The 26490-nt window shown below is 39.2% G+C and overlaps 1 protein-coding gene across 1 annotated transcript in view; it reads right to left on the reverse strand.

Annotated features, from left to right (window-relative positions):
* SPMIP3 (sperm microtubule inner protein 3) overlaps positions 1-18884 on the reverse strand; it is a 36034-nt gene extending 17150 nt beyond the window's left edge. The window contains exons 1-3 of the mRNA XM_007182444.2: positions 18829-18884; positions 14978-15073; positions 613-785 (exon numbers count right to left, since the gene is read on the reverse strand). Of these exons, the coding sequence (XP_007182506.1) occupies positions 613-785; positions 14978-15073; positions 18829-18884 (325 nt within the window). The remainder of the gene's footprint in view (positions 1-612; positions 786-14977; positions 15074-18828) is intronic.
* Between the last annotated feature and the right edge of the window lie 7606 nt (positions 18885-26490).

Genomic DNA, 26490 nt, shown 5'->3' on the forward strand with positions numbered 1-26490 from the left:
TACTCATTTAGAAAGTCTGTCAACGAAGGAATCCATTCCGTGACTAAAATCCAAAGTGTCAATGACTACAGAAATACAGGTAATGTTTCAGTTCATGTCCATGTGTACCCCCCAGGGTCATATCTGTGGGGGGCCTCGGCCCCTCAGTACTCTCACACAGGCTGCAGCATGGAGAAATACTACATAGGGAATTTAGAATTTTTGAAACACACCTCCAGTTATCAAATAATTGCCAGAAATCCATTTAAAATAGGAGAATGAGGGGGGAAAATTCCTCTAACAATATGTTTAGGCACAATAACAAATTTGTCAAGTGATAAAGTGCTCTGAGGAGTGGTCCGACTCAAGTTTGCTTCCTACCGAGGACATTTATGAATTTTCAGTCTTAAAGTCTTCTGTACAAGGAGCTAGGGGAGGAGGAAAGGAGGAAGCAGTCTAGGGGCAGCTCTCTAAATCCTTCTTCCTGCACCCAGACACACACCCATCCCCCTACCCCCCCAACGTGACTGGTCCCAGACATACTCCCTGAGACGGCAAGCCCATGGGAGATGCTCATCTGTGGCCCAGGCAAGGTTTTGCTCTCAGAGAGTAAGAACACTTGATCTGACTTACCCATCTTGTAAAATGGCAAAGAATAGTCTCTTTGGTACGTAGTTTCTTTATACCATGGTTCGGCAGGCTTTGAATGTCTTCGAAAACAAATGTATTGAATGAGAGTTTTTTGGTCTAATTGAGGCTGATACTGACTTTTTCTCTTAGGTGGAATTTCCAAGTCTATGAGAGGTCTAAATGAAAATAAAAACAGCTTGCTGAATACCCATCCAGTAGAAGAAAAGCATTCCACTTTCTCATCAGCTGAAATCTATTCCCTAAAAGTGGCCAGGAGGCTACCAAGATAGTATCAGCAAGACTCCATAACTCCAAGGCTAGCCCTAGCAAAATTATCAGTAGATGGTTCAAGGATTCCAGACCCCTGTTCTTGCCTTTAACATCCCTCCTCCTTCCCAATCACAGGTCACAGAAGGTGACCTGCGTCCAAACTTCCCCTGGATCTGCCTATGCATGGCTACATCCTATACTCCAGATCTTCCCAATGCTTTTTTGCAATGTAATTTTTCTGTGGATATTTGGTTCCCTCAAGGAACTAATGCTTTCTTTTGACCAGACTAACCACTATGGTGCATATTGGTGTTTGATGAACCTGAAATTGGTTACAACCTTCTTGTACCCTCTACTCAGATGAGAACCCTATGAAGGTAAAGTTAAAGAAGAATCAAAATGTAGTGGTGGAATATCTTCATATACTTGTGGGAGTATACATTCACTGTTGCAACTTGTTTGAGAAGACTTTGGTGATATGTATTAAACCTTTAAACTGTGTATATATTTTGTCCTAGAAACCCAGAATTTAGGAATATCAACAAAGACTTAGCTCTAAGAATGCTTGTCAAAGTATTTTTATGATAATAAAAAGAGTGGAAACAACTTTCATGTGGAAAAAGATAGGAAATTATTTAGACAATGATACAGAGATATACAGAAATGCCATGCCAACATTAAAGTGATGCTGTAGAATTATAATATTTGAGATGGAAAAAAAGTCCACAATATATTATATATAAAGAAGGATTTCAATTGAATTGTACACTTTAAATGGATGAATTGTATGGTATGAATTATCTCAATAAAGCTGTTATACAAAAAATGGTTTCAATCAACAAAATATTAGCAAACTGAATTCAACAAAACATTAAAAGGCTCATACACCATGATCAAGTGGGGTTTATTCCAGGGATACAAGGATGGTTCAATATCCACAAATCAATCAATGTGATACACCACATTAACAGAATAAAAGAGAAAAATCATGTTTTCATTTTGACAGATACACAAGAAGCATTTGACAAAATTCAGCATCCATTTATGATTAAAACTTTCAACAAACTGGGTATAGAGGGAACATACTCCAACATAATAAAGGCCATATATGACAAGCCCACAGCTCACATCATACTCAATGATGACATGCTTTTCCTCTAAGATCAGGAACCAGACAAGGATGTCCACTGTCTCCACTTTTATTCAACATAGTATTGAAAGTCCTATCCAGAGTAATTAGGCAAGAAAAAGAAATAAAAGGCATCAAAATAGGAAAGGAAGAAATAAAACTGCATTTATTTGCAGATCACATGATCTTATATATTAAAAAACCCTAAAAATGTTATCAAATAGCTGTTAGAACTAATAAACAAATTCAGTAAATTTGCAGGATACAAAATCAATATAAAAATATCTATTGTGTTTCTTCTATAACTAATAATGAATTATCTGGCAAAGGAATTAAGAAAACAATCCCATTTTCAGTTTCATCAAAACAACAAAATACTCAGAAATAAATTTAACCAAGGAGGTGAAAGACCTTTATACTGTAGATATAAGACACTGATGAAAGAAATGGAAGAAAACACAAATAAATGGAAAGATATTCCATGCTCACACATTGGAAGTATTAATATTGTAAAAATTTCCACACTATCAAAGCAATCTACAGATTCAATGCAATCCCTATCAAAATTCCAATGGCATGTTTTCATAGAAATCAAGCAAACAATTCTAAAATTTGTATGGAATCACCAAAAACCCCAGATAGCCAAAGCAGTCCTGAGGAAGAAGAACAAGGCTGGAGATATCACATTTTCTGATTTTAAACAGTATTACAAAGCTATAATAATCAAAAACAGTATGGTATTGGCATATAAATGGACACATAGATTAATGGAATAGAATAGTGAGCTCATAAATAAACCAAAGAATATATAGTCAATTAATTTATGACAAATGAGCCAAAGTATACAATGGGAAAAGAATAGTCTCTTCAGTAAAGTGTGCTGGGAAAATTGGACAGCCACATTCAAAAGAATGAAACCAGGTCCCTATCTTATACCATTCACAAAATAGGTTAAAGATTTTAATGTAAGACCTGAAATCATAAAACTCTTAGAAGAAAACATAGGGAGTAAGCTTTTGACATCAGTCTTGGCAATGATTTTTTGGATTTGACACCAAAAACAGGCAACAAAAGCAAAAATAAATAAACATCAAACTAAAAAGCTTCTGCACAGCAAAGGAAACCATCAACAAAATGAAACAGCAACCTACAGAATGCGAGAAAATAATTATCAATCATATATCTGATAAGGAGTTAATATCCAAAATATGTAAAGAACTCATACTACTCAATAGCAAAAAAAAAAAAAAAAACCCAAAAGGAATACAAAACAAAAAACCTATTCAATTAAAAAATGGGCAGAGGGACTGAATAGACTTTTTCTTCCACAAAAGACTTGTAGATGGCCAACAGGTACATGAAAATGTGCTCAATATCACTAATCATTAGAGAAATGCAAATCAAAACCACAATGAGACATCACCTCACACCTGTCAGAATGGCTATCATCAAAAAGACTACAAATAGCAAGTGTTAGCAAGGATGTGGAGAAAAAGAAATACTCATGCACTGTTGGTGGGAATGTAAATTGGTTGCAGCCACTATGGAAAACAGTATGGAGATTCCTCAAAAAACTAATAATAGAACCACCATATGATCCAGGAATTCCACTTCTGGGTATTTATCCAAAGGAAACAAAATCACTATTTCAAAAAGATATCTGCACTCCCATGTTCATTGCAGCATTATTTACAATGGCCAACACATTGAAACAACCTAAGTGTCCATTGACAAATGAATAGATAAAAAATATGTGGACTATATATGATATATTAATGTAATAATTATTAATATTAATTATAATAATTAATCAATATTAAATATAATAATTATTATATTATTTAAATATAAGAGTATTCATTGTGTGTGTATGTATATATATATATATATATATATATATATATATATATATATATATATATATATACCGTGAAATACTATTCAGGCTAAAAAAGAAGAAAAGCCTGGAGAGACCTTCAAGATGGAGGAGGAGTAAGACGTGGAGATCACCTTCCTCCCCACAAATACATCAGAAATACATCTACATGTGAAACAATTCCTACAGAACACCTATGGAACGCTGGCAGAAGACCTCAGACCTCCCAAAAGGCAAGAAACTCCCCACGTACCTGGGTAGGGCAAAAGAAAAATCATAGACAAAAGAATAGGGATGGGGGCTTCCCTGGTGGCGCAGTGGTTGAGAATCTGCCTGCTAATGCAGGGGACATGGGTTCGAGCCCTGGTCTGGGAAGATCCCACATGCCGCGGAGCAACTAGGCCCGTGAGCCACAGCTACTGAGCCTGCGCGTCTGGAGCCTGTGCTCCGCAATGAAAGGCAATGATAGAGGCCTGCGCACCGTGATGAAGAGTGGCCCCCACTTGCCGCAGCTAGAGGAAGCCCTCGCACAGAAACGAAGACCCAACACAGCCAAAAATAAATAAATAAATAATAATTAAAAAAAAAAAAAAAAAGAATAGGGATGGGACGTGCACTTCTGGGGGGGAGCTGTGAAGGAGGAAAAGTTTCCACACACTAGGAAGCCCCTTCACTGGTGGAGACGGGGGGTGGCGGGGGTGGGAAGGTTTGGAGTGACGGAGGAGAGTGCGGCAACAGGGGTTCAGAGGGCAAAGTGGAGAGATTCCTGCTCAGAGGATCAGTGCCGACTGGCACTCACCAGCCTGAGAGGCTTGTCTGCTCACCCACCAGGGCAGGTGGGGGCTGGGAGCTGAGGCTCCAGCTTTGGAGGTCAGATCCCAGGGAAAGGACTGGAGTTGGCCATGTGAACACAGCCTGAAGGGGGCTAGTGCATCACAGCTAGCCGGGAGGGAGTCCGGGAAAAAACCTGGAGCTGCTTAGGAGGCAAGAAACCATCGTTTCGGGGTGCGTGTGGAGAGAGGATTCAGAACACTGCCTAAACGAGTTCCAGAGACAGGCGTGAGCTGCGGCTATCAGCACGGACACCAGAGACGGGCATGAAACTCTAAGGCTGCTGCTGCAGCCACCAAGAAGCCTGTGTGCAAGCACAGGCCACTATCCATACCTCCCCTCCCGGGAGCCTGTGCAGCCCACCACTGCCAGGGTCCTGTGATCCAGGGACAACTTCCCCAGGAGAGCACACAGCACGCCTCAGGCTAGTGCAATGTTACGCTGGCATCTGCTGCCGCAGGCTCACCCTGCATCCCCTACCCCTCCCTTCCTCCCAGCCTCAGTGAGCCAGAGCCCCCTAATCAGCTGCTCCTTTAACCTTGTCCTGTCTGAGCAAAGAACAGATGCTCTCAGGCGACCTACATGCAGTCAGGGCCAAATCCAAAGCTGAACCCCAGCAGCTGTGCAAACAATGAAGAGAAAGGGAAATCTCTCCCAGCAGCCTCAGGAGCAGCGGATTAAATCTCCACAATCAACTTGATGTACCCTGCATCTGTGGAATACCTGAATAGACAATGAGTCATACCAAAATTGAGGCGGTGGACTTTGGGAGCAACTGTAGACTTGGGGTTTGCTTTCTGCATCTAATTTGTTTCTGGTTTTATGTTTATCTTAGTTTACTATTTAGAGATTACTATCATCGGTAGATTTGTTTATAGATTTGGTTGCTCTCTTCATTTTTATTTTAATATATAGATACGTATATTTTTTTCCTTTTTCTCTTTTTGTGAGTGTGTACGTGTATGCTTTTTGTGTGATTTTGTCTGTATAGCTTTGCTTTTATCATTTGTCCTAGAGTTCTGTCTGTCCGTTTTTTGTTTTTTGTTTTAGTATGGCTTTTAGTGCTTGTTATCATTGGTGGATTTGTTTTTTGGTTTGGTTGCTCTCTTCTTTCTTTCTTTCTTTTCTTTTTTCTTCATTACTTTTTAATAATTTTTTTATTTTTTATTTTAATAACTTTTTTTTCTTTCTTTCTTGCCTTCTTTCTTTCTTTCTTTCTTCCTTCCTTCCTTTCTTTCTTTCTTTCTTTCTTTCTTTCTTTTTTCTTTCTCTCTCTCTTTCTTTTCTTTCTTTCTTTCTTTCCTTCTTTCTTTCTTTCCTCTCTTTCTTTCTTTTCTTCCTTTCTTTCTTTCTCCCTTTTCTTCTGAGCAGTGTGGCTGACAGGGTCTTGATGTTCCGGCCAGGTGTCAGGCCTGTGCCTCTGACGTGGGAGAGCTGAGTTCAGGACATTGGTCCACCAGAGACCTCAGGCTCCACGTAATATCAAACAATGAAAACTCTCCCAGAGATCTCCATCTCAACACTAAGACCCAGCTCGACTCAATGACCAGCAAGCTACAGTGCTGGACACCCTATGCCAAACAACTACCAAGACAGGAACACAACCCCATCCATTAGCAGAGAGGCTGTCTAAAATCACAATGTCACAGACACCCTAAAACACACCACCAGAAGCGGTCCTGTCCACCAGAAAGACAAGATGCAGCCTCATCCACCAGAACACAGGCACCAGTCCCCTCTACCAGGAAGCCTACACAACCCACTGAACTAACCTTAGCCACTGGGGGCAGACACCAAAAACAACGGGAACTACGAACATGCAGCCTGTGAAAAGGAGACCCCAAACACAGTAAGTTAAGCAAAATGAGAAGACAGAGAAATATGCAGCAGATGAAGGAGCAGGGTAAAAACCCACCAGAACAAAAAAATGAAGAGGAAATAGGCAGTCTGCCTGAAAAAGAATTCAGAGTAATAATAGTAAAGATGATCCAAAATCTTGGAAATAGAATGGAGAAAATACATGAAACATTTAACAGGGACCTAGAAGAACTAAAGAGCAAATAAACAATGATGAACAGCACAATAAATGAAATTAAAAATTCTCTGGAAGGAATCAATAGCAGAATAACTGAGGCATTAGAACGGAAAAGTGACCTGGAAGATAAAATAGTGGAAATAACTACCGCAGAGCAGAATAAAGAAAAAAGAATGAAAAGAATTGAGGACAGTCTCAGAGGCCTCTGGGACAACATCAAACACACCAACATTCGAATTATAGGGGTCTCAGAAGAAGAAGAGAAAAAGAAAGGGACTGAGAAAATATTTGAAGAGATTATAGTTGAAAACTGCCCTAATATGGGAGAGGAAATAGTCAATCAAGTCCAGGAAGCGTAGAGTCCCATACAGGAGAAATCCAAGGAGAAACACGTCAAGACACATACTAATCAAACTATCAAAAATTAAATACACAGAAAAAATATTAAAAACAGCAAGGGGGAAAAACAACAAATAACATACAAGGGAATCCTCATAAGGTTAACAGCTGATTTTTCAGCAGAAACTCTGCAAGCCAGAGGGAGTGGCAGGACATATTTAAAGTGATGAAAGGGAAAAACCTACAACCAAGATTACTCTATCCAGCAAGGATCTCATTAAGATTTGATGGAGAAATAAAAAACTTTACAGACAAGCAAAAGCTAAGAGAATTCAGCACCACCAAACCAGCTTTACAACAAATGCTAAAAGAACTTCTCTAGGCAGGAAAAACAAGAGAAGGAAAAGACCTACAATAGCAAACCCAAAACAATTAAGAAAATGGTAATAGGAACATACATATTGATAACTACCTTAAGTGTAAATGGATTAAATGCTCCCACCAAAAGACATAGACTGGCTCAATGGATACAAAAACAAGACCCATATATATGCTGTCTACAAGAGACCCACTTCAGACCTAGGGACACATACAGATTGAAAGTGAGGAGATGGAAAAAGATATTCCATGCAAATGGAAATCAAAAGAAAGCTGGAGTAGCAACTCTCATATTAGACAAAATAGACTTCAAAATAAAGACTATTATAAGAGACAAAGAAGGACACTACATAATGATCAAGGGGTCAACCCAAGAAGAAGATATAACAATTGCTGGAGCATTGAGGTGCTCCAAAATAGGAGCACCTCAATACATAAGGCAAATGCTAACAGCCATAAAAGGGGAAATCGACAGTAATATAATCATAGTAGAGGACTTTAACACCCCACTTTCACGAATGGACAGATCATCCAAAATAAAAATAAATAAGGAAACACAAGCTTTAAATGATACATTAAACAAGATGGACTTAATTGATATTTATAGGACATTCCATCCAAAAACAGCAGAATACACTTTCTTCTCAAGTGCTCATGGAATATTCTCCAGGATAGATCATATCTTGGGTCCCAAATCAAACCTTGGTAAACTTAAGAAATTGAAATCGTATCAAGTATCTTTTCTGACCACAATGCTATGAGACTAGATATCAGTTACAGGAAAAAATCTGTAAAAAATACAAACACATGGAGGGTAAATAATACACTACTTAATAATCAAGAGATCACTGAAGAAATCAAAGAGGAAATACAAAAATACCTAGAAACAAATGACAATGAAAGCATGATGACCCAAAACTTATGGGATACAGCAAAAGCAGTTCTAAGAAGGAAGTTTATAACAATACAATCCGACCTCAAGAAACAAGAAACATCTCAAAGAAACAACTTAACCTTACACCTATAGCAATTAGAGAAAGAAGAACAAAAAACCCTCAAAGTTAGCAAAAGGAAAGAAATCATAAAGATCAGATCAGAAATAAATGAAAAAGAAATGAAGGAAACAATAGCAAAGATCAATAAAACTAAAAGCTGGTTCTTTGAGAAGATAAACAAAATTGATAAACCATTAGCCAAACTCATCAAGAATAAAAGAGAGACGACTCAAATCAATAGAAGTAGAAATGAAAAAGGAGAACTAACAACTGACACTGCAGAAATACAAAGGATCATGAGAGATTATTACAAGCAATTATATGCCAATAAAATGGACCACCTGGAAGAAATGGACAAATTCTTAGAAAAGCACAACCTTCCTAGACTGAACCAGGAAGAAATAGAAAATATAAACAGGGCTTCCCTGGTGGTGCAGTGGTTGAGAATCTGCCTGTCAATGCAGGGGACACGGGTTCGAGCCTTGGTCTGGGAAGATCCCACATGCCGCGGAGCAACTGGGCCTGTGAGCCACAACTACTGAGCCTGCGCGTCCGGAGCCTGTGCTCCACAACAAGAGAGGCCACGATAGTGAGAGGCCTGCGCACCGCGATGAAGAGTGGCCCCCGCTCGCCGCAACTAGAGAGAGCCCTCGCACAGAAATGAAGACCCAACACAGCCAAAATAAATAAATAAAAATAAATAAATTAAAAACTATATATATATCGTCTCAAAGAGGGCTGCACAGTACTTGTGATTTGAAAAAAAAAATGACCTAACAAAAATCTATAAATATATATATATATATATATATATATAAACAGACCAATCACAAGCACTGAAATTGAGACTGTGATTAAAAATCTTCCAAAAAACAAAAGCCCAGGACCAGATGGCTTCACAGGCGAATTCTATCAAATATTTACAGAAGAGCTAACACCTATCCTCCTCAAACTCTTCCAAAATATAGCAGAGGGAGGGACACTCCCAAACTCATTCAATGAGGGCACCATCACCCTGATACCAAAACCAGACATATATATCACAAAGAAAGAAAACTACAGGCCAATATCAATGATGAACCTAGATGCAAAAATACTCAACAAAATACTAGCAAACAGAATCCAACAGCACATTAAAAGGATCATACACCATGATCAAGTGGGATTTATCCCAGGAATGCAAGGGTTCTTCAGTATATACAGATCAATCAATGTGATACACCATATTAACAAACTGAAGGAGAAAAACCATATGATCATCTCAAGAGATGCAGAAAAAGGTTTCAACAAAATTCACCACCCATCTATGGTAGAAACCCTCCAGAAAGTAAGCATAGAGGGAACTTACCTCAACATAATAAAGGCCATATATGACAAACCCACAACCAACATTGTTCTCAATGGTGAAAAACTGAAACCATTTCCACTAAGATCAGGAACAAGACAAGGTTGTCCACTCTCAGCACTATTATTAAACAGTTTTGGAAGTTTTAGCCACAGCAATCAGAGAAGTAAAAGAAATAAAAGGAATCCAAATCAGAAAAGAAGTGATACTGTCACTGTTTGCAGATGACATGATACTATACATAGAGACTCCTAAAGATGCTACCAGAAAACTACTAGAGCTAATCAATGTATTTGGTAAAGTAGCAGGATACAAAATTAATGTATAGAAATCTCTCTCATTCCTATACACTAATGATGAAAAATCTGAAAGAGAAATTAAGGAAACACTCACATTTACCACTGCAACAAGAAGAAAAAAATAGCTAGGAATAAACCTACCTAAGGAGACAAAAGACCTGTATGCAGAAAACTATGACATTGATGAAAGAAATTAAAGATGATACAAACAGATGGAGAGATATACCATGTTCTTGGATTGGAAGAATCAACATTTGAAAATGACTCTACTACCCATAGCAATCTACAGATTCAATGCAATCCCTATCAAACTACCACTGGCATCTTTCACAGAAGTAGAACAAAAAATTTCACAATTTGTATGGAAACACAAAAGACCATGAATAGCCAAAGCAATCTTGAGAAAGAAAAATGGAGCTGGGGGAAGCAGGCTCCCAGACTTCAGACTATACTACAAAGCTACAGTAATCAAGACAGTATGGTACTGGCAAAAAAACAGAAATATAGATCAATGGAACAGGATAGAAAGCCCAGATATAAACCCACACACATATGGTCACCTTATCTTTGATAAAGGGGGCAAGAATATACAGTGGAGAAAAGACAGCCTCTTTAATAAGTGGTGCTGGGAAAACTGGACAGCTACATGTAAAAGAATGAAATTAGAACACTCCCTAACACCATACACAAAAATAAACTCAAAATAGATTAAAGACCTAACTGTAAGGCCAGACACTATCAAACTCTTAGAGGAAAACATAGGCAGAACACTCTATGACAAAAATCACAGCAAGATCCTTTTTGACCCACCTCCTAGAGAAATGGAAATAAAAACAAAAATAAACAAATGAGACCTAATGAAACTTAAAAGCTTTTGCACAGCAAAGGAAACCATAAACAAGACCAAAAGACAACCCTCAGAATGGGAGAAAATATTTGCAAATGAAGCAACTGGCAAAGGATTAATCTCCAAAATTTACAAGCAGCTCATGCAGCTCAATATCAAAAAAACGAACAACCCAATCCAAAAATGGGCAGAAGACCTAAATAGACATTTCTCCAAAGAAGATATACAGATGGCCAACAAACACATGAAAAGATGCTCAACCCCACTAATTATTAGAGAAATGCAAATCAAAACTACAATGAGGTATCACCTCTCACCAGTCAGAATGGCCGCCATCAAAAAATCTACAAACAATAAATGCTGGAGAGGCTGTGGAGAAAAGGGAACCCTCTCACACTGTTAGCGGGAATGTAAATTGATACAGCCACTATGAAGAACAGTATGGAGGTTCCTTAGAAAACAAAAAATAGAACTACCATATGACCCAGCAGCCCCACTACTGGGCATATACCCTGAGAAAACCATAATTCAAAAAGAGTCATGTACCACAATGTTCACTGCAGTACTATTTAGAGTAGCCAGGACATGGAAGCAACCTAAGTGTCCATCGACAGATGAATGGATAAAGAAGATGTGGCACATAATACAATGGAATATTACTCAGCCATAAAAAGAGACGAAATTGAGTTATTTGTAGTGAGGTGGATGGACCTAGAGTCTATCATCCAGAGTGTAGTAAGTCAGAAAGAGAAAAACAAATACTGTATGCTAACACATATATATGGAATCTAAAAAAGAAAAAAAAAAAAGGTTCTGAAGAACCTAGGGGCAGGACAGGAATAAAGACGCAGACATAGAGAATGAACTTGAGGACATGGGGAGGGAGAAGGGTAAGCTGGGACAAAGTGAGAGAGTGGCATGGACATATATACACTACCAAATGTAAAATAGATAGCTAGTGGGAAGCAGCCACAGAGAACAGGGAGATCAGCTCAGTGCTTTGTGACCACCTAGAGGGGTGGGATAGGGAGGGTGGGAGGGACACGCAAGAGGGAGGAGATAAGGGGATATATGTATATGTATAGCTGATTCACTTTGTTATAAAGCAGAAACTGACACACCATTGTAAAGCAATTATACTCCAGTAAAGATGTTAAAAAAAAGAAATAAAACCACTTAAAGCCACCAAAAAAAAAAAAAAAAGAAGAAAAGCATGCCATTTGTGACAACATGGATGGACCTTGAGGGTATTTTGCTAAGTGAAATAAGTCAGGCAGAGAAATACAAATACTGTATGATCTCACTTATATGTGGAACGTAAAAAAACTGAATTCATAAAAACAGAAAACAGAATAGTGATTGCCAAAGGTGAGGTTTGGGGGGTGGCGGAAATGGGCGAAGATGGTCAAAAGGTACAAAATTTCAGATATAAAATAAGTTCTGGGAATGTAATGTATTGCATGGTGAGTATTGTCAACAATGCTATATTGTATATTTGAAAGTTGCTGAGAGAAATAGATCTTAAAAGTTCTTATCACAAGAAAAATATTGTAACTATATGTGGTGATGTGTATTAATAAACTTGTAATCTTTTTGCAATATGTACATATATAAAAATCATTATGTTGTATACCTTAAACTAATAAAATGTTATATGTAAACTATATCTCAGTAAAACTGGGGAAAAAAGTGTTTCAAAATACCATCTCATTCTATTTTGTGTATATCTGGAAGATTCTACATGATTATCTATCTCTGGGTAATGACATTATGGATAATTTAAAAATTTTTTTTGATTATCAGCGTTTCTAAATGTTTTAATAAACATGTATTTTAAACTGTAAAGTAGATGAGCTGAGCTGCTAGAGATGTGAAAAATATTAAATGTTTGGTGAGATTTAAGAATATCTAAATCCAATCATTCTGAGTAGGACGTCATCTAACTTGATTGTATAACCATGATTAATCACACTGAAATGTGATGACTGACAGTGTTTAATCATAACACATTATGTTTAGATACTTGGGTAAAAACCTGATTGTGGTGTGCCTCCTTTAAAAAGAGAGTGTGTTAGCAGAAATGGAGTGGCTTTACCTGAATTTCAGAAAAGGGAAGAGCAAGACTCTGTCTGTGTGTGTACGGTACTGGACAGGGGAGCAATGCTAGATGGATGCAGAGGTGCTCTGTTGTGGACTGGCGTGGAGAAGCACCAAGAATTCCCTCCCACCTCTACTTGCTATTGTTTTGTGCTTAATAGGTATTTGGTCCTGGAAAGTGGGTACCTTATATGGCGGGCAGGAGCACTTCTTTCCCTACAAAAGCTTGTCTCCTGCTGTCAATCAAAATATTAGCTGTCTGATGAATGTGTCAGTCTCTTGTGAGTTTGTGTTCTGCCTGACTGTTACTGCTGTCTGGTCACTTCTGTGCCACTGACAGCTATGGCTTTTGAACCAGATCCTGGTGATTGCCCCTAGATCTACCCCTGCTAGACTGTCAGCCTGCTCTGCTTTTGCTTTGAATGCTTCTATGGAACCAGAATCTTCTCCGTTGTCAAGTAATACATCAGTGTTCTGAAGACAAGACTTTCACTCAAAGGAGGAGCTCTAATTCTGAAAATATCAAGTTGGTGGGAGAATATATCTGGTGAAGGTAAGCCATTAGGCAACTATCAATTTAAACTATGACTATAAAAACGGAAGTTAGGACTGGTCCAAATAACTGCATTATTTCCTGTTTTGTTTTTTGCTTGTCTTTCCTTATTCTTATTCTTAACCAGAAGTTTAATAAAGTCATTGATTGACGTTTGCACTAAGTTTTCTCCCTAAGACTAATCTTGGGCAGGCACAAGTCTTCTCAGAGTCAAGGTTCCCTTTGCCCGAGTGTCCTGTGTTAGGAGGAGGGTGAGGCACTGGAGTTGGGGGGGCGGCCAGAGTCCACAGAACACACGTGGAGAGTGCCCTGTGGAGCTGGCTTCTGGCAGTGGAGTTCTGTTCTTTCTTTCCTTGTTTATCCTCTGGCAGAGAACATGGCCCTAACAAGAGTTTGATGTAAGAATGTATTTGAGTTAGAACAAAGAGCCTTGAACAGCAATCAGAAAATTGGATCAACTCACGTCCCAGCTTTTACACCAACCAACTACACCTCAGGCAAGACATGTCAGTTCTCTGGGCTACATCTTATTTATTAAACTGAATCAGAATTCAAAAAGCTAAAGCTACTTCCAGATTGATCATCTATTAAGTTCAGACTGTGTGCTGCTTTATAGTTGCCATGGCTCCCTTTTCTTTGCTTGGAGAATAATTAGGAGTTGACTACATCAAAGGCAATTAAGAGAAGAAAAGAAGTTTGTAAAATATACTAGATGATGAACTCAAAATAATAGCAATCATATTTTGAGTGCTTACCATGTTCTAGAATTTTATATCAATTATTTTATTTAACAGATAAGTCACTGATACTCAGAAGGAATGAAAACTGCCTAAGATCAAACATTTCATAAGTTACTCAAATTGCTGTTATTAACTGCTGTGGTTTCCAGCCCCCCAAAACTAGAAAATAGCATTGAAGTACCTACTTTTTCCCCCTTTTTGTTAAAATCACCTGCAGAAAGGCAGAAACCATTTAGACCAAATTTGTAATTTTATTGAGAAGGAAACTGACTCTCAAGAAGTTTGTTATTTGACTGAGTGAAAATGCTAAACTCATGGTGTTTCTTAAATTTCTTTGATGATTTAATAAAATTTTATATTTATTGCTAATTATAAAAGTGATATACGTTCATTACAAAAAATCTGGAAAATAGAGAAAAAGATAAAACACGAAATACAAATATCAATAATCTCACCATTCATGAAAAACCATTGTTAACATTTTGCTGCATTTCCTTCCAAATTTTTCCATCCACTAAACAATAATAATTATTATTGTTATTATTATCATTACAAATTGTGATTCCCCTTTTTTCATTTATTATTCTAACTTTAGTGAAATTTTTGAACATTAAGATTTAGGAAGGTGTCTCACCTGGGAGATCTCTTCACACTATAAGCATAATGAACTCTTGCAAGCTGCCCAGGGTAATAGCCATGGAGGTCCTTTCCTTGATGAGCAATGAATATACTAGTGGGAACAGTAAGGGGGTGAGAGAAAAGCAATTATTATGATTAGTTCTTTACAGAAGAAAAACAGCTGTGGTATCATAAAAAATACATTCAGTCTTTATCCCCAGTTCCTGGCACAAAGTTCATAAAACCTTTGGAATCTCTTGATAGGAGTGTCTTTTGTTATCCGTTTTTCAGGATTTAGTTTTCAGGATTCATAAAGAAATATTTGACATGTCAGGTATTAGGTTCACAATATCAGAAAAAAAAAAAAAAGAGAATATATAAAACCAGTGGGGCAAATGTTGATAATTGTTGAAAGATGGAAATGGATACATGGGGCTTCCTTATACTATTTTTTCTACTTTAGATATTTTTACAAACTTCCACAATGTTTAAAAAAACTCTGATAATTCAGTATATAGGGGCTAAAAATGAAGAAGCACTGTGAAGGTCAAAGCACAAGGTGCTTGTAAACCTAGAGGAGGGGCTGTAGCCCTTCCTGGGAGGGCTGGGTTGGGAGGACGTTTGGAAGCACAAGCATGAGTGAACGAGGTGGAGAGTGAGGGGAGGTCTTCTGAGGCGTGAGGTGAGCTGGGTGGGGTGTGTGCAGCTGAAACACAGTGGTGTCAGGGGGAGGGACCGAGGGCTAGTGGTGCCCAGATCTTACATTATGAAATACATCTTCTTTTATAATTAATTACTTTCCTTTTAGATTATGGTTATAGCATTATTTTGATATTTTAAAATTATGTGTAGTTGGATTATGTTATTTACAGATTTTATTTCAGGAGAGTAGCAGGGACATTACAAAATATTTGTTATAAACAAAGGGAGGGTTTGTCTGAAAGGTTGAGAACCACTGAGGTAGGTAATAGGGAATCTTTGTAGGGTCTTTAAGAAGATTTATGACAAACGCAATTTTTATTTTAGAAAGATTTCGCTGGTGGCCGTATGGAAAGCAAATTTGAGGACAATCTGACTAGAAGTAGAGAGACTGGTCAGGACACAATCATAGTAATGTACTACGTGGCGAAGCTCTCACTTTGTGGTGGAAATGTGGATGAGAGGAGAGGTCTGACTGAGATCACTGTTAAGAGAGAGTGTTGAGAGTGAAAAAGAAGGAGGGGTCCAAGACAAGGCTGAGGCTTCAGGCACTGGGAAGAGGGCTGCCATTCTCCAGGAAACAGAACACAAGAAAGTGACCCCTGTTGAGAGGACGACTATAGAGTCATGGGGTCTTTTGGGACCTCCACAGGTTCTGAGCACTTGGTAGGTGCCCTAAGAATTCAAGAAGAGTCAGTAGAAAGTAGTGCATAGGTCTGCGTGAAGTAGCTTGCCAAACATGTGTTGGATGATGAATGGAAACTTAAACTATGCCTCCATTCCAACCAGCATTTATTGAATGTACATAACGTACTCTGCACACTGCTAGGTTCTGCAGATACAAAGGTGACTAAGAAGCAGGCCTTGTCCTCATAATGCTCTTTATGTGCTGAAATTGTGATCTGAATAAAGGGTCAGTGGGGCACAAAAGAGGGAGGGGTGTCTAGGGTTTGGGCAAGTAAATAGGATGGGGAAGAAGTTCCGGGTGAGGGGAATTATAGAAGCCAAGACAGAGTTGGGATCAGCGTGGAGTGTTGTGTGGGCCAGTGGGGACCTCGTTGTCTAGCTCGTGCAAAAAGCAAGTGCTCTAAGCAGGGCGGGTCTGTCTGTCTATGCAAACAGGACCTCAGGGAGCTCTAATTTTCAGAAAAACCACAGGCTGTCTAGACCTGCCCAGCGTCTGGGATAATATGACTGATCCCTGAATAGTAAATAACAGCAGGGGATTAGGTCATAAGAAGAATTACTGGCACTGTAATAGGGAATAAATGACATTTCTGAGTGCACGGGAGTGGGCGATACAGCTTTCTTAGGCGCCCATCCAGTTTCCAAGCACTACGTTGGAAAGATTACCCTACGGCCACGTTATACTTTGTTAAGCATCCAGTTGGAGTTCCAGAGTGACACTGGTTTCTCACAGTTGCTATACTGTTTGCACTAGGCTGTGTTTTGACTCTGGGTTCCTCTCTGGCATGAGTCCAGGCAAGCAGCCCAGGCACTGCTCCTTGAAGCGGTCTGTACAAGCCGTCTGAGAATGGAGAAGCCCCTCACCAGTACCAGGTAACACGCCCACCCCAAGTCCCTCGGGAGTCTCCCTGGGTAGGTTTTGGAGTGGAGAGAATGGGAAAGTGTGTAAGCAGGTAGGTGTTGGAGGGAGGGCTGGGTGGAGACGTGGAGAGTTTTGAGAAATGAAAGCATGATACATTTTTCCTCCAACTCTTTGGGTAGACTTTCCAAGTTCCCCCATGTGGCCTTCACCTCAAACAGGAGAAAGCTCTCGATTAACAGGTTAAAAGGTCGGTTGTTTGGAAAAGAATTTGTACCTCTTAAGTGGCAATGCCTGGCCTGGCGTGGCAGTCAGTATTCCCAGAGGCTGCACGGTACCCGGCCTCTCCTGAGGCGGGGTTGGGTGTTAGGCAAAATCGATTAATGGGTAAGAAAGCTGGGCTGGCCTCCAGACCTGGCCCAGGAGCCCCGCCCTGGACTCTGCCCAGACCCATTTTATTGACTTGGCTTACAAGATTCTTGAGTCAGCTGTAGAAAGGCCTTTCCTTCTCCTTGGGTGGGAGTAGAAGTCCAGGTGCGTCTGATTCCACCCTACAGTATTTACAAGTCCCTGACAGCTTGGCTCTTTGAGGTGACATGTTCGGTCCAGACAAGAGCAAACCTGTCCCCTGGGAGGGTGAATGTAACCGGAGCAGGATCTGGGCTTACCTGCAGGCAAAATCCAACATGCACAGGGGAGGATCTCTCTAGAGAATGAGGTAGCCTGTGACACAGTGACGATGCAGCCCTTGTCTCAGTGTTGGGCTTCATACATTACAAAGCATCTTTACAGAGATGATCTCATCTAATTCTCACAGTCACCTTGCCAGGTAAACATTATTAACACCCCATTACAGAAAAGGAGACTGAGGCTCAGAGGGGTTAAGTGGACTTTCTAAATATCACTCAGCTGATAAATGCCAGAGGCATGAATCAAACCCAGTTCTCTAAACTCCATGTCACATCCAGAGTCATCTTTGTGTTTGTGCGATGACTTCTTTTCAGAAGAGTTCAGAGTTATTTTTGTGTGAACTCTGTGATTCTCTCACTGTTGGCAGATAGGAAGTAGATGTCCTGTACCAAAGGAATAGGAAGAGAAATAGACCTGGAAGTGTAACTGGAGGCTGCTTTCAGTTCAATAAAACAAGGGTTTTATGCAACAGAAGTCTTTGGTCCCATTTACGTTTTATTCTTGGGCCATCGATGAACTCAGAGAAAGAGTGAAACTACTTTACTTAGTTTCTGTCTGTGCGGCTGCATCCCCTGTTGCAAAAGCATGAGAGTGGTTTGTTTTATCCCAAGAAGAGTAAATGGGTCCCCTCTGAAATTTGGGCTTGGGTTCCTTACTAAAGCTCTTCCCAAGCAAAAACCAACATCCTTCCAATCTTTTGGGAATCTGGAATTGCCTGTTTGCTTGGATTCTGCCATGAATGTGGGATTTTGTTTTTTTTTTTGTTTTTTTACAACTTTCTCTAAACCCAAAGAAACTTCACTAGAACCTCTGGCAGCAGTTATCTCTTAATCAGGGAGCAAGCAGCAGGGTGAGGTGAGCAATTCCAATTCCCTAGGTGTCTGTCCACCTTGCTGCAGCTCTGGAGGCGTCTGTATTTGGAAGAACATTACCTGGGTGGGATCCCTGGGTGGCGGTCAATAAATTCTCGTAGCCGGATGGCAGTCATGATGGATAGGATTCTGAAAAAAAAATTAGAGTGAAGTTTCGTATTGCAAGTTTATATACATTTCCAGGCATGAGCTATCTAGTACTACAAAGTCTGGCTTGAAGGACCATCATAGGACCATCATAGCTTCTGCTAGACTATTTAGGGAAGGAAATAGACTCAAACAAAAAGAAATGGAATGCATAAGCCAATACATATAGACATGCTTTTCTTTAAAAATAGAAAGTACTGTGCAAGTTGGGCACGTAGCCTCCTTTCTCACCTTTCTTAGGGTGCCTTCCTACTGCATGAGCTTGCAGGCTAAGCACTGCATCTTCCATACTCCCTCACAACTAGAATTCTGGATATGAATTAGGATCCTCCAGTCGGATGTAACTGAGTGAGATTTGGAAGATGAAAACGAGACAGAGGCTGTTTCCTGCTGCTTTGACTTGTTCTACCGGCAAGGCGGTTATGACGATGTGGTTTTTTTTTTTTTTTTCAGCAGAATGCCCCTGTCCAATCTGCAGCTTTGAGGGTGTCAAAAGGCAATTGTGTTGAAGGCAGCGCTGAATGCTGTGTTCTAGTGTTCAAACACCAGCTTCGTGAGTGCGGAGAGGGGACTGCAGTGGCAGTGCTGGTGGCTTTGGGACTAGGTTCTTGAACTCAATTGTCTGGAAGCAGTTTCCTGATCAGGGCACAGGTAGCTGCTTCCATGATGGGTCAGTTTTGTGAAGGTGTTCTAGAAGCTTCCTAGAGGCCTTCCCCAGAGCCTAACCCTCCAACCTTTCCAATGATTTTGTAAGCACCTCGTTATCTACATCAAACTCTTTCTGTTTCCTATACTGGCCCTGGATTTAAACATGTAATATATAATGTTTCCAGTCTAAAATTTCATACTGCATCTGATTATCTACTGGAGAGGACTTGCCACAGAAAAACCACTGCATCTAAGTATTCAGTAGAGAAAGAGTCTACAATGGGGAAGAAACTGAATGCCTGGGGGACAGAGGTGGGAGAAAGCCTTACTTTTTTACAGTTTACCTTCTGTGTACCTTATGAATTTTGTACTATGTGTATATATTATGTATATACAAAGACAGTTGGGCCTCTGATTTGCATAAACATGGTGTAGCAGGAGAACGTTGGACTGAGACCCATGTGACCTGTGGCAAATCATTTTCCCACGGGAGTGGACTGAAAGTTTGTGTCCCCCTGAAATTCATAGGTTGAAACCCTAATCCCAATGTGATGGTATTTGGAGGGGGGAGCCTTTGGCAGGTAATTACATCATGGGTGTGGAGCCCTCATGAATGGAACTAGTGTTCTTATGAAAGAGACCCCAGAGTGCTCCCTGGGCCTCTTTCTGCCATGTGACGATACAAGAAGTCGGCAGCCTGCAACCTGGAAGGGGTCTCACCAGAGCCCGACCATGCTGTCACCCTGACCTTGGACTTCTAGCCTCCAGAAGTGTGAGAAAGAAACTTCTACTGTTTACGAGTCACCCAGCCTCTGAAATTTGTTATAGCCGCCTGAACAGACTCAGGCGCCCACTAAGTATATGGATGATTACAATATCTTTCTGGAGAGTTAAGTGAGGCAGTAATGCATGTGTGAGTGTTTTCTAACCTAAAAAGCATCTGTGAGAAAGGAGAATATATGCGTTTCTACTTATGAGCACATATAATGTGTCAGGTAACATGCACTAACTCATATTAGACTCCCGGAAACCCTGTGAAGTGTTTATCACTACGTTACTGACAAGAAAACTGAGATTCTGAGAAGTAGAATAACTTCTGAGGAACCATGGTTAGAATCCTCTGGCTCCAGAAACATTTATCTTAACGACTATGCTATATCAAAACAACCATGGAGCCCCCAGACCATCAGCCAAAACAAAACTGGGAACAACCCAAAAGAAGCAGTAACCAGGAGGGAGAAAGGATTGGAAAAAAGCGTGTGATGCCTTTCTCTCTTCTTTTTATAACTTGTTAACTTACTGTCCACAGGCCAGCTGGCTGCTTTATTTCACCTCCATGTTTTTCAAGCAACTTGAAAATTTTCAAACAAGATTATAACAGAACAGTTTGGCTATCCAACAGAGCCTGTTAATTACAAAGTGTGTTTTTACTTTTAGCACTGGTGTGCTTATTTAAAAAAAAAAAAAGATGGAAGAAAGAATGACAGAGAAAATCTGAGTAAACACAGTTGAGTTCTCCCTTCAGCTCAGAAACGTGACTGCTGGGATTTCATTTTACTAGAAGTGACATGCTGGAGAGAAGAATGCAAGATATTTAGGACATTTGTGCTCCTAACAAAGAAAACACCTAGTGTGCCTCTGATGATAGAGTGATTGCTCAGTGCCTAGAAATTCTGAATCAGCACCGCAGGGAACACCAGTCCTGGGTGGCTGTAACTTGGCTATGCCAAAGAAACCCTTTCAGAGGAACACATCAATAGCCCACTTTGAGTCTGAGCCTAAGCTTCCAGAATAATCAGGAGACCTTGTCTGGGTGGGTGACATTGCCATTCTGCACCTTTAGAGGATGCCTCTACCATGTGTATAGGGTACCAGATCACATTTTGTGCGGTTAGCTATCATCTCTTGAACACATGAGAAAATGTAGTTTGCAGTAAGATATGTCAGTGCATTTTATTTTAATCTTAAAAAGTAGAGTCACGTACCAAATCTGAATGTGACTCACTTATGAGCACATGTTAAACTTGTCATCATTTCTATACTCACAGCCAACACTGCACAACTGTTGTTAGAGGCACCATGAACAACATAACTTTTATCTCCTTTAAAATATATAATTTTTTAGTTGCCTTAATAGAAGATTCTCCTTCTGACGTGCCCCTAGTAAAATTCTTCCAGCGCAAACATGAGTTCTATCTGTACCTTCGTCCTACCTTTCATTCAATTTCATATTAATCTTGGGAAACCTTAAACGTTTTTCTTTTTTTAAACTGAAATACAATATGCTCAGGGTAAATAATGCTATAAAATAATATTAAAACCACCCATAAACAACTATTTTCATTTTTTATATTTTATGTATATATACTCAGGCTTATACTTAAAAACTTGAAAACTCAGTAGACATTCTATTTTATATTTTTGGGTTTTCATTTAACAATAGTTCATGAAAAATTTTCCGCATTGCCACAAAGTATTCTTAATTCTAATATTTAGTGTTCTTTTGTGTTGTTTGGTGAGGCCCACCCATCACTCTAGTTAAACAGTATCCTCTCCACTTCCACCCCTGGACTCCTTATCCATGCTCTATGCTTGATTTTTCTCCACAACACTCATCACCATCTGCCATACTCTATGTTTACTTAGGTATCTTGTTTATGTCTGCCTTCCCCATTAGAAAGTAATCACCATGAGGGCAGGGAGCTTTGTCTGTTGTGTTCACTGCTGTACCTCTAGGGCCAAAGATAATAACTGATACACAGTAGACATTTAATAAATATTTACTGAATAACTGAATGGGCCATAATTTATGAAACCCAGTTCCTTAATGTTGGACATTTTGGTCATGCTGAACATCTATATGTTTGATTCTATTGAATTTATTTCTTAGGATACATTCCTAGAAGTGAGTCAAGGTTTGGGCATCTTCATGGCTCTTACTTACGAGGATTTTAGCCACTTTCAGTTATTAAGGCTGGACCCTAAATCACTATGGTTAGACTCCTAGGGCACAGACTTTAAAATTTAATAATAGAATTTGTATTATGCTGATTTCAGAAGGTGAACTAAGGTAAATGAATAAAAGATGTACATTCCAGCAAACTTCCTCAAAGTTAATATTCAACATGCTGACTTTGGGAAAAAATATATAAGATTTATTTTGCCAACTTTCTCAGCAACTTTTTGGTATTATAGAGTATATTATGGATCACATCAAAATTTTATAAAATATAGTAACATAGTCAAAAACCTGATAAATTCTGCTTATTTATGGCAATATTTCTTAGCAAGCCATGAAGGAAATTTCTCAACCTGATAAGGAACATCCATAAAAACCTACAGCTAACATGACATTTAATGGTGAAAGCCTGATTTCTTCTTGAAATTAGGAACAAAGCAAGGATGTTACTCTCACCACTCCTACTGAACATGCTGCTGGAAGTCTGACTCAGTGCAATAAGGCAAGAAAATGAAATAAAAGCATACAGATTGGAAGGAAAGAAAACTATCCCTATTTGTAAATGACATAATTGTGTAGAAAATCTCAAGGAATCTACAGATAAAGTTCCTAAACGAATAACTCTTTTTAATAAGATCATAGGATACAAAGTCAACACATAAAAAAATTATATTTCTATACTTTAAGTAAAAAACTAAAACCAAGATTTAAAACACAACTATTTACAATAGCTCAAAAAAGGGAAAAAGGAACATTATGTATAAATCTAATGAGACAGTTACAGGCTACGTATGTTGAAAAGCACAAAATCCTGATGAAAGAAATCAAAGACCTGAGAGACAGTGTGGTCATGGATTGGAAGACTCAACGTAGTAAAGATGACAGTTCTCCCCAAATTGATCTGATTTGTCTGGTTGAACTAATTAGCAGGATTTTTTGTAGATATAGACAAGCCTGTTCTAAAGTTTATTTGGAAATGCAAGGGAAATAAAATAGCTAAAATAATTTTGAAAAAGAGCAATCACATTCTGGTAGAAAGGGGATGGAAAAAAAACTAGTCCTCAGCTGACAACCAGACATTTTACATATGTTCTTTCATTCAGTCCTCACAAGAGTCCTGAGAGTTGTTTGTTATTATCCTGAATTTGTAGATGTTAAATTACATGTTTAAGGTCACATAGCCAGTAAACAAAAAAATCCAGATGTGCCTGACTCCAAAGCCCATCCTCCTTCTCCTCGAGTGCCACTGATTCATTGATTTACTCAGCAAACATTTACTGATCAACTACCTTTGCTTGGCATTGTACCAGGCACTAGGGAAAAAGCATTTAGCAAAAGGTATGTGATTCTGCTCTCATGTTGCTTATGTGGTAGAGGAGTTGAAGTCAGATATTAATCATAGAGTTGCACGATCAATGTGAAATTAAAGCTCAGTAACTGCTAAAACAGAATCCTTTGACAAGTTAGCTTTCAGGTAGTTGAGGGGCTGCATCCCTCCTTGTCTCTTTCGGAATTCTAAAGGAAAAGGCTCTAAGAATGGATAAGTCACATTTGCTTCTGGACATTTTCCCTGATATGAAACTTGTGAGAAGCTCTCCTTTTGGAGATGGGCTTTCTGAGGTTTAGAAAAAGATTTTAAATATTGACACCTACTTTTTAGGGTAGGAAAGAGTTAAAAATAATATTTGTTAAATTAAAGTCTTACAACGTCAAGTGGAACCAGCAGCAATTACCTGATAAGTCAATTAGCTTGCGAACCTTAAGTAAATGATAACTAGCAAGTTATCATTTAATTAATCTGCCCAAAGATGGGGCAGAGGCAGGATATTAGAGTCAGGGTCCCAAGACTCTGATGTTATTTATCTGGTAATTTTTGGAAAATTTGAGGAATAGTTAGGGAGTGGCATTTAAACTGGCGTACAAATGGCAACAATTTATTTTCTAAATGTAGTTTATGACACCAGAGTCCTGAGTGTCCCCTTTCCTTGGAGGTGTGGCATCAGCACTCATTGCACTGGCGGAAGTTGGGCCCCTGGGGAAAGCCATGCCCTAGTAATCTGACAGTGCAGAGAAGGCATGGGGGTGGATGGCTATCTCAGAATTCATATGACCCGCCCTGACTAGGAGTATGACAGCAGCCTTGCTGACTGCCGGATTGCTCTGTGGCTAGGGCAATGTCTCCCAGCTGCTTTTGAGCATGTGTGTCATAAGAGGACATTTAGAAAATGGTTTTCAGTAACTGAGTTACTTTGACAGTCCCCTATTGCTTCTGTTTCCTCAGGAAGCCAGTGTTCCCAGTTCAGGAAGGTTAATTACCCACTTGCTCTCTTCCCCTTCCACACCCCTGCACCCAACCCCCAAAATTCCTACCATGAATTCTGCTGCCTGAATGCTTTTTCCTTCCTCTTTTTCTAGTCTAAATTCCACCCATTCTTCAGGGCTTTATTTAGGTCCTTTACAATCTCTTACTAGCACTATGAGTTCCAAATGGTCCGTTGCCTGCCCCTGAATTCACAGAGCCCTTGATTAATTCTATTACGCATTTTGGTTCTCATTGGTTCATTGGTTTCTGAACTCATTTATTCATCATTTAAGAAAATGTTTAATGAGTGGCAATTTTGTGCCAGACCTTGAATAAGATTCTAGGGATTCTTCAAAGAACAAGACATGAGTTTCATACAGTGTCTTTCCTCTCAGTTAAAATTATGTAAGCTCCTGGATCTTGGAACCACGTTGTTTTGATGGCCTCTATCTTTACTCTCCTTGTCCTCCTACCACACTGTCTTGCAAAGTGTTCCCCATCAAAGGAAGTGCTCAATGCATACTTCAGAATGAATGAATAAATGAAAGAATCCATCCATCCATCCAACAATCAGTCCACTCAGTAATCTAGTAATCTAGTTAACAGTTTTTAAGCTTTGTTCTTCTTGTATCATAAAGAGCCAGGTACCTTAATATAGGTATACCCTATTTCTAAGAAAAAAATGTTGATCTAAAACTCTTCAAATAATTCAAAATTGAAAGGTATGAATATTCAGTTTCTAAAAGAATTCTTGGCTTTACAAAATGGTCTACCACAAAGTTTCTTTAAATTGTGAGCTCCTGTCCCTAGAACATTCAAAAGGCAATCAGCTATTTAGCAATGCAACAACTAAGTGAGAGAAGAGAGAAGTACAGGCAGTAGCTGGTGTTACCTGCTTAGGCTGCAGTGGGTAGAGACCTCCTTGTTCTTAAAAGCAGTCCTCTGAAGACAGCAGTTATTTCAGCTGTCTCCTGGTGTTGTAAAGGCTCACTGCAGAGTTGTGGGACTTGATCCTTTTACATCACTCAAAGGGTATTGTGATGCACTATGGGTTAGAAACTTTTGCTTGGTAATGCCTTTCAGGTCTCAGACTTATAAAAAGTAGAGATCTTTGGTCTCTGTGACAGCCCAGCTGCACATGGAAGAAAGGATAAAAATTGGTGCAGAAAGGAAAACCATGTGGGCAAGTAACCTGGACTAGTTAATCACTAGAATTTTCTTTTCTATAAAGATTATTCCAAAGACAACGTAAGGTCAAAGATGTGAGAGGTGCTGTATTGCAAGCACTACCCTTTGCAAGCTAAAATTGAGAAAGTAGGGGCTGGCAAGAGGGACAAATGAGTCTAGCTCTGCTTGGTCCAGGACTAGATTAGGCTCTATCCTGTTAGTACTGAAGGTATCAAAGGAGGCATTTAATTGGCCATCTGTCTGTCTTCTTTGGAAAAATGTCTATTCAGGTCGTCTGCCCATTTTCTAATCAGACTGTTAGTTTTTTTGCTACTGAGTTGTATGAATTCTTTATATAATTTGGGTATTAACCCCTTATCAAACATATCATTTGCAAATAACTTCTCCCATTCAGTAGGTTGCCTTTACATTTTGTTGGCGGTTTCTTTCACTGTGCAAAAACTTTTTAGTTTAATTTAGTCTCATTTGTGTATTTTTG

This window comes from Balaenoptera acutorostrata, chromosome 1 (assembly GCF_949987535.1).
Source record: "Balaenoptera acutorostrata chromosome 1, mBalAcu1.1, whole genome shotgun sequence".
Classification (NCBI taxonomy): domain Eukaryota; kingdom Metazoa; phylum Chordata; class Mammalia; order Artiodactyla; family Balaenopteridae; genus Balaenoptera; species Balaenoptera acutorostrata.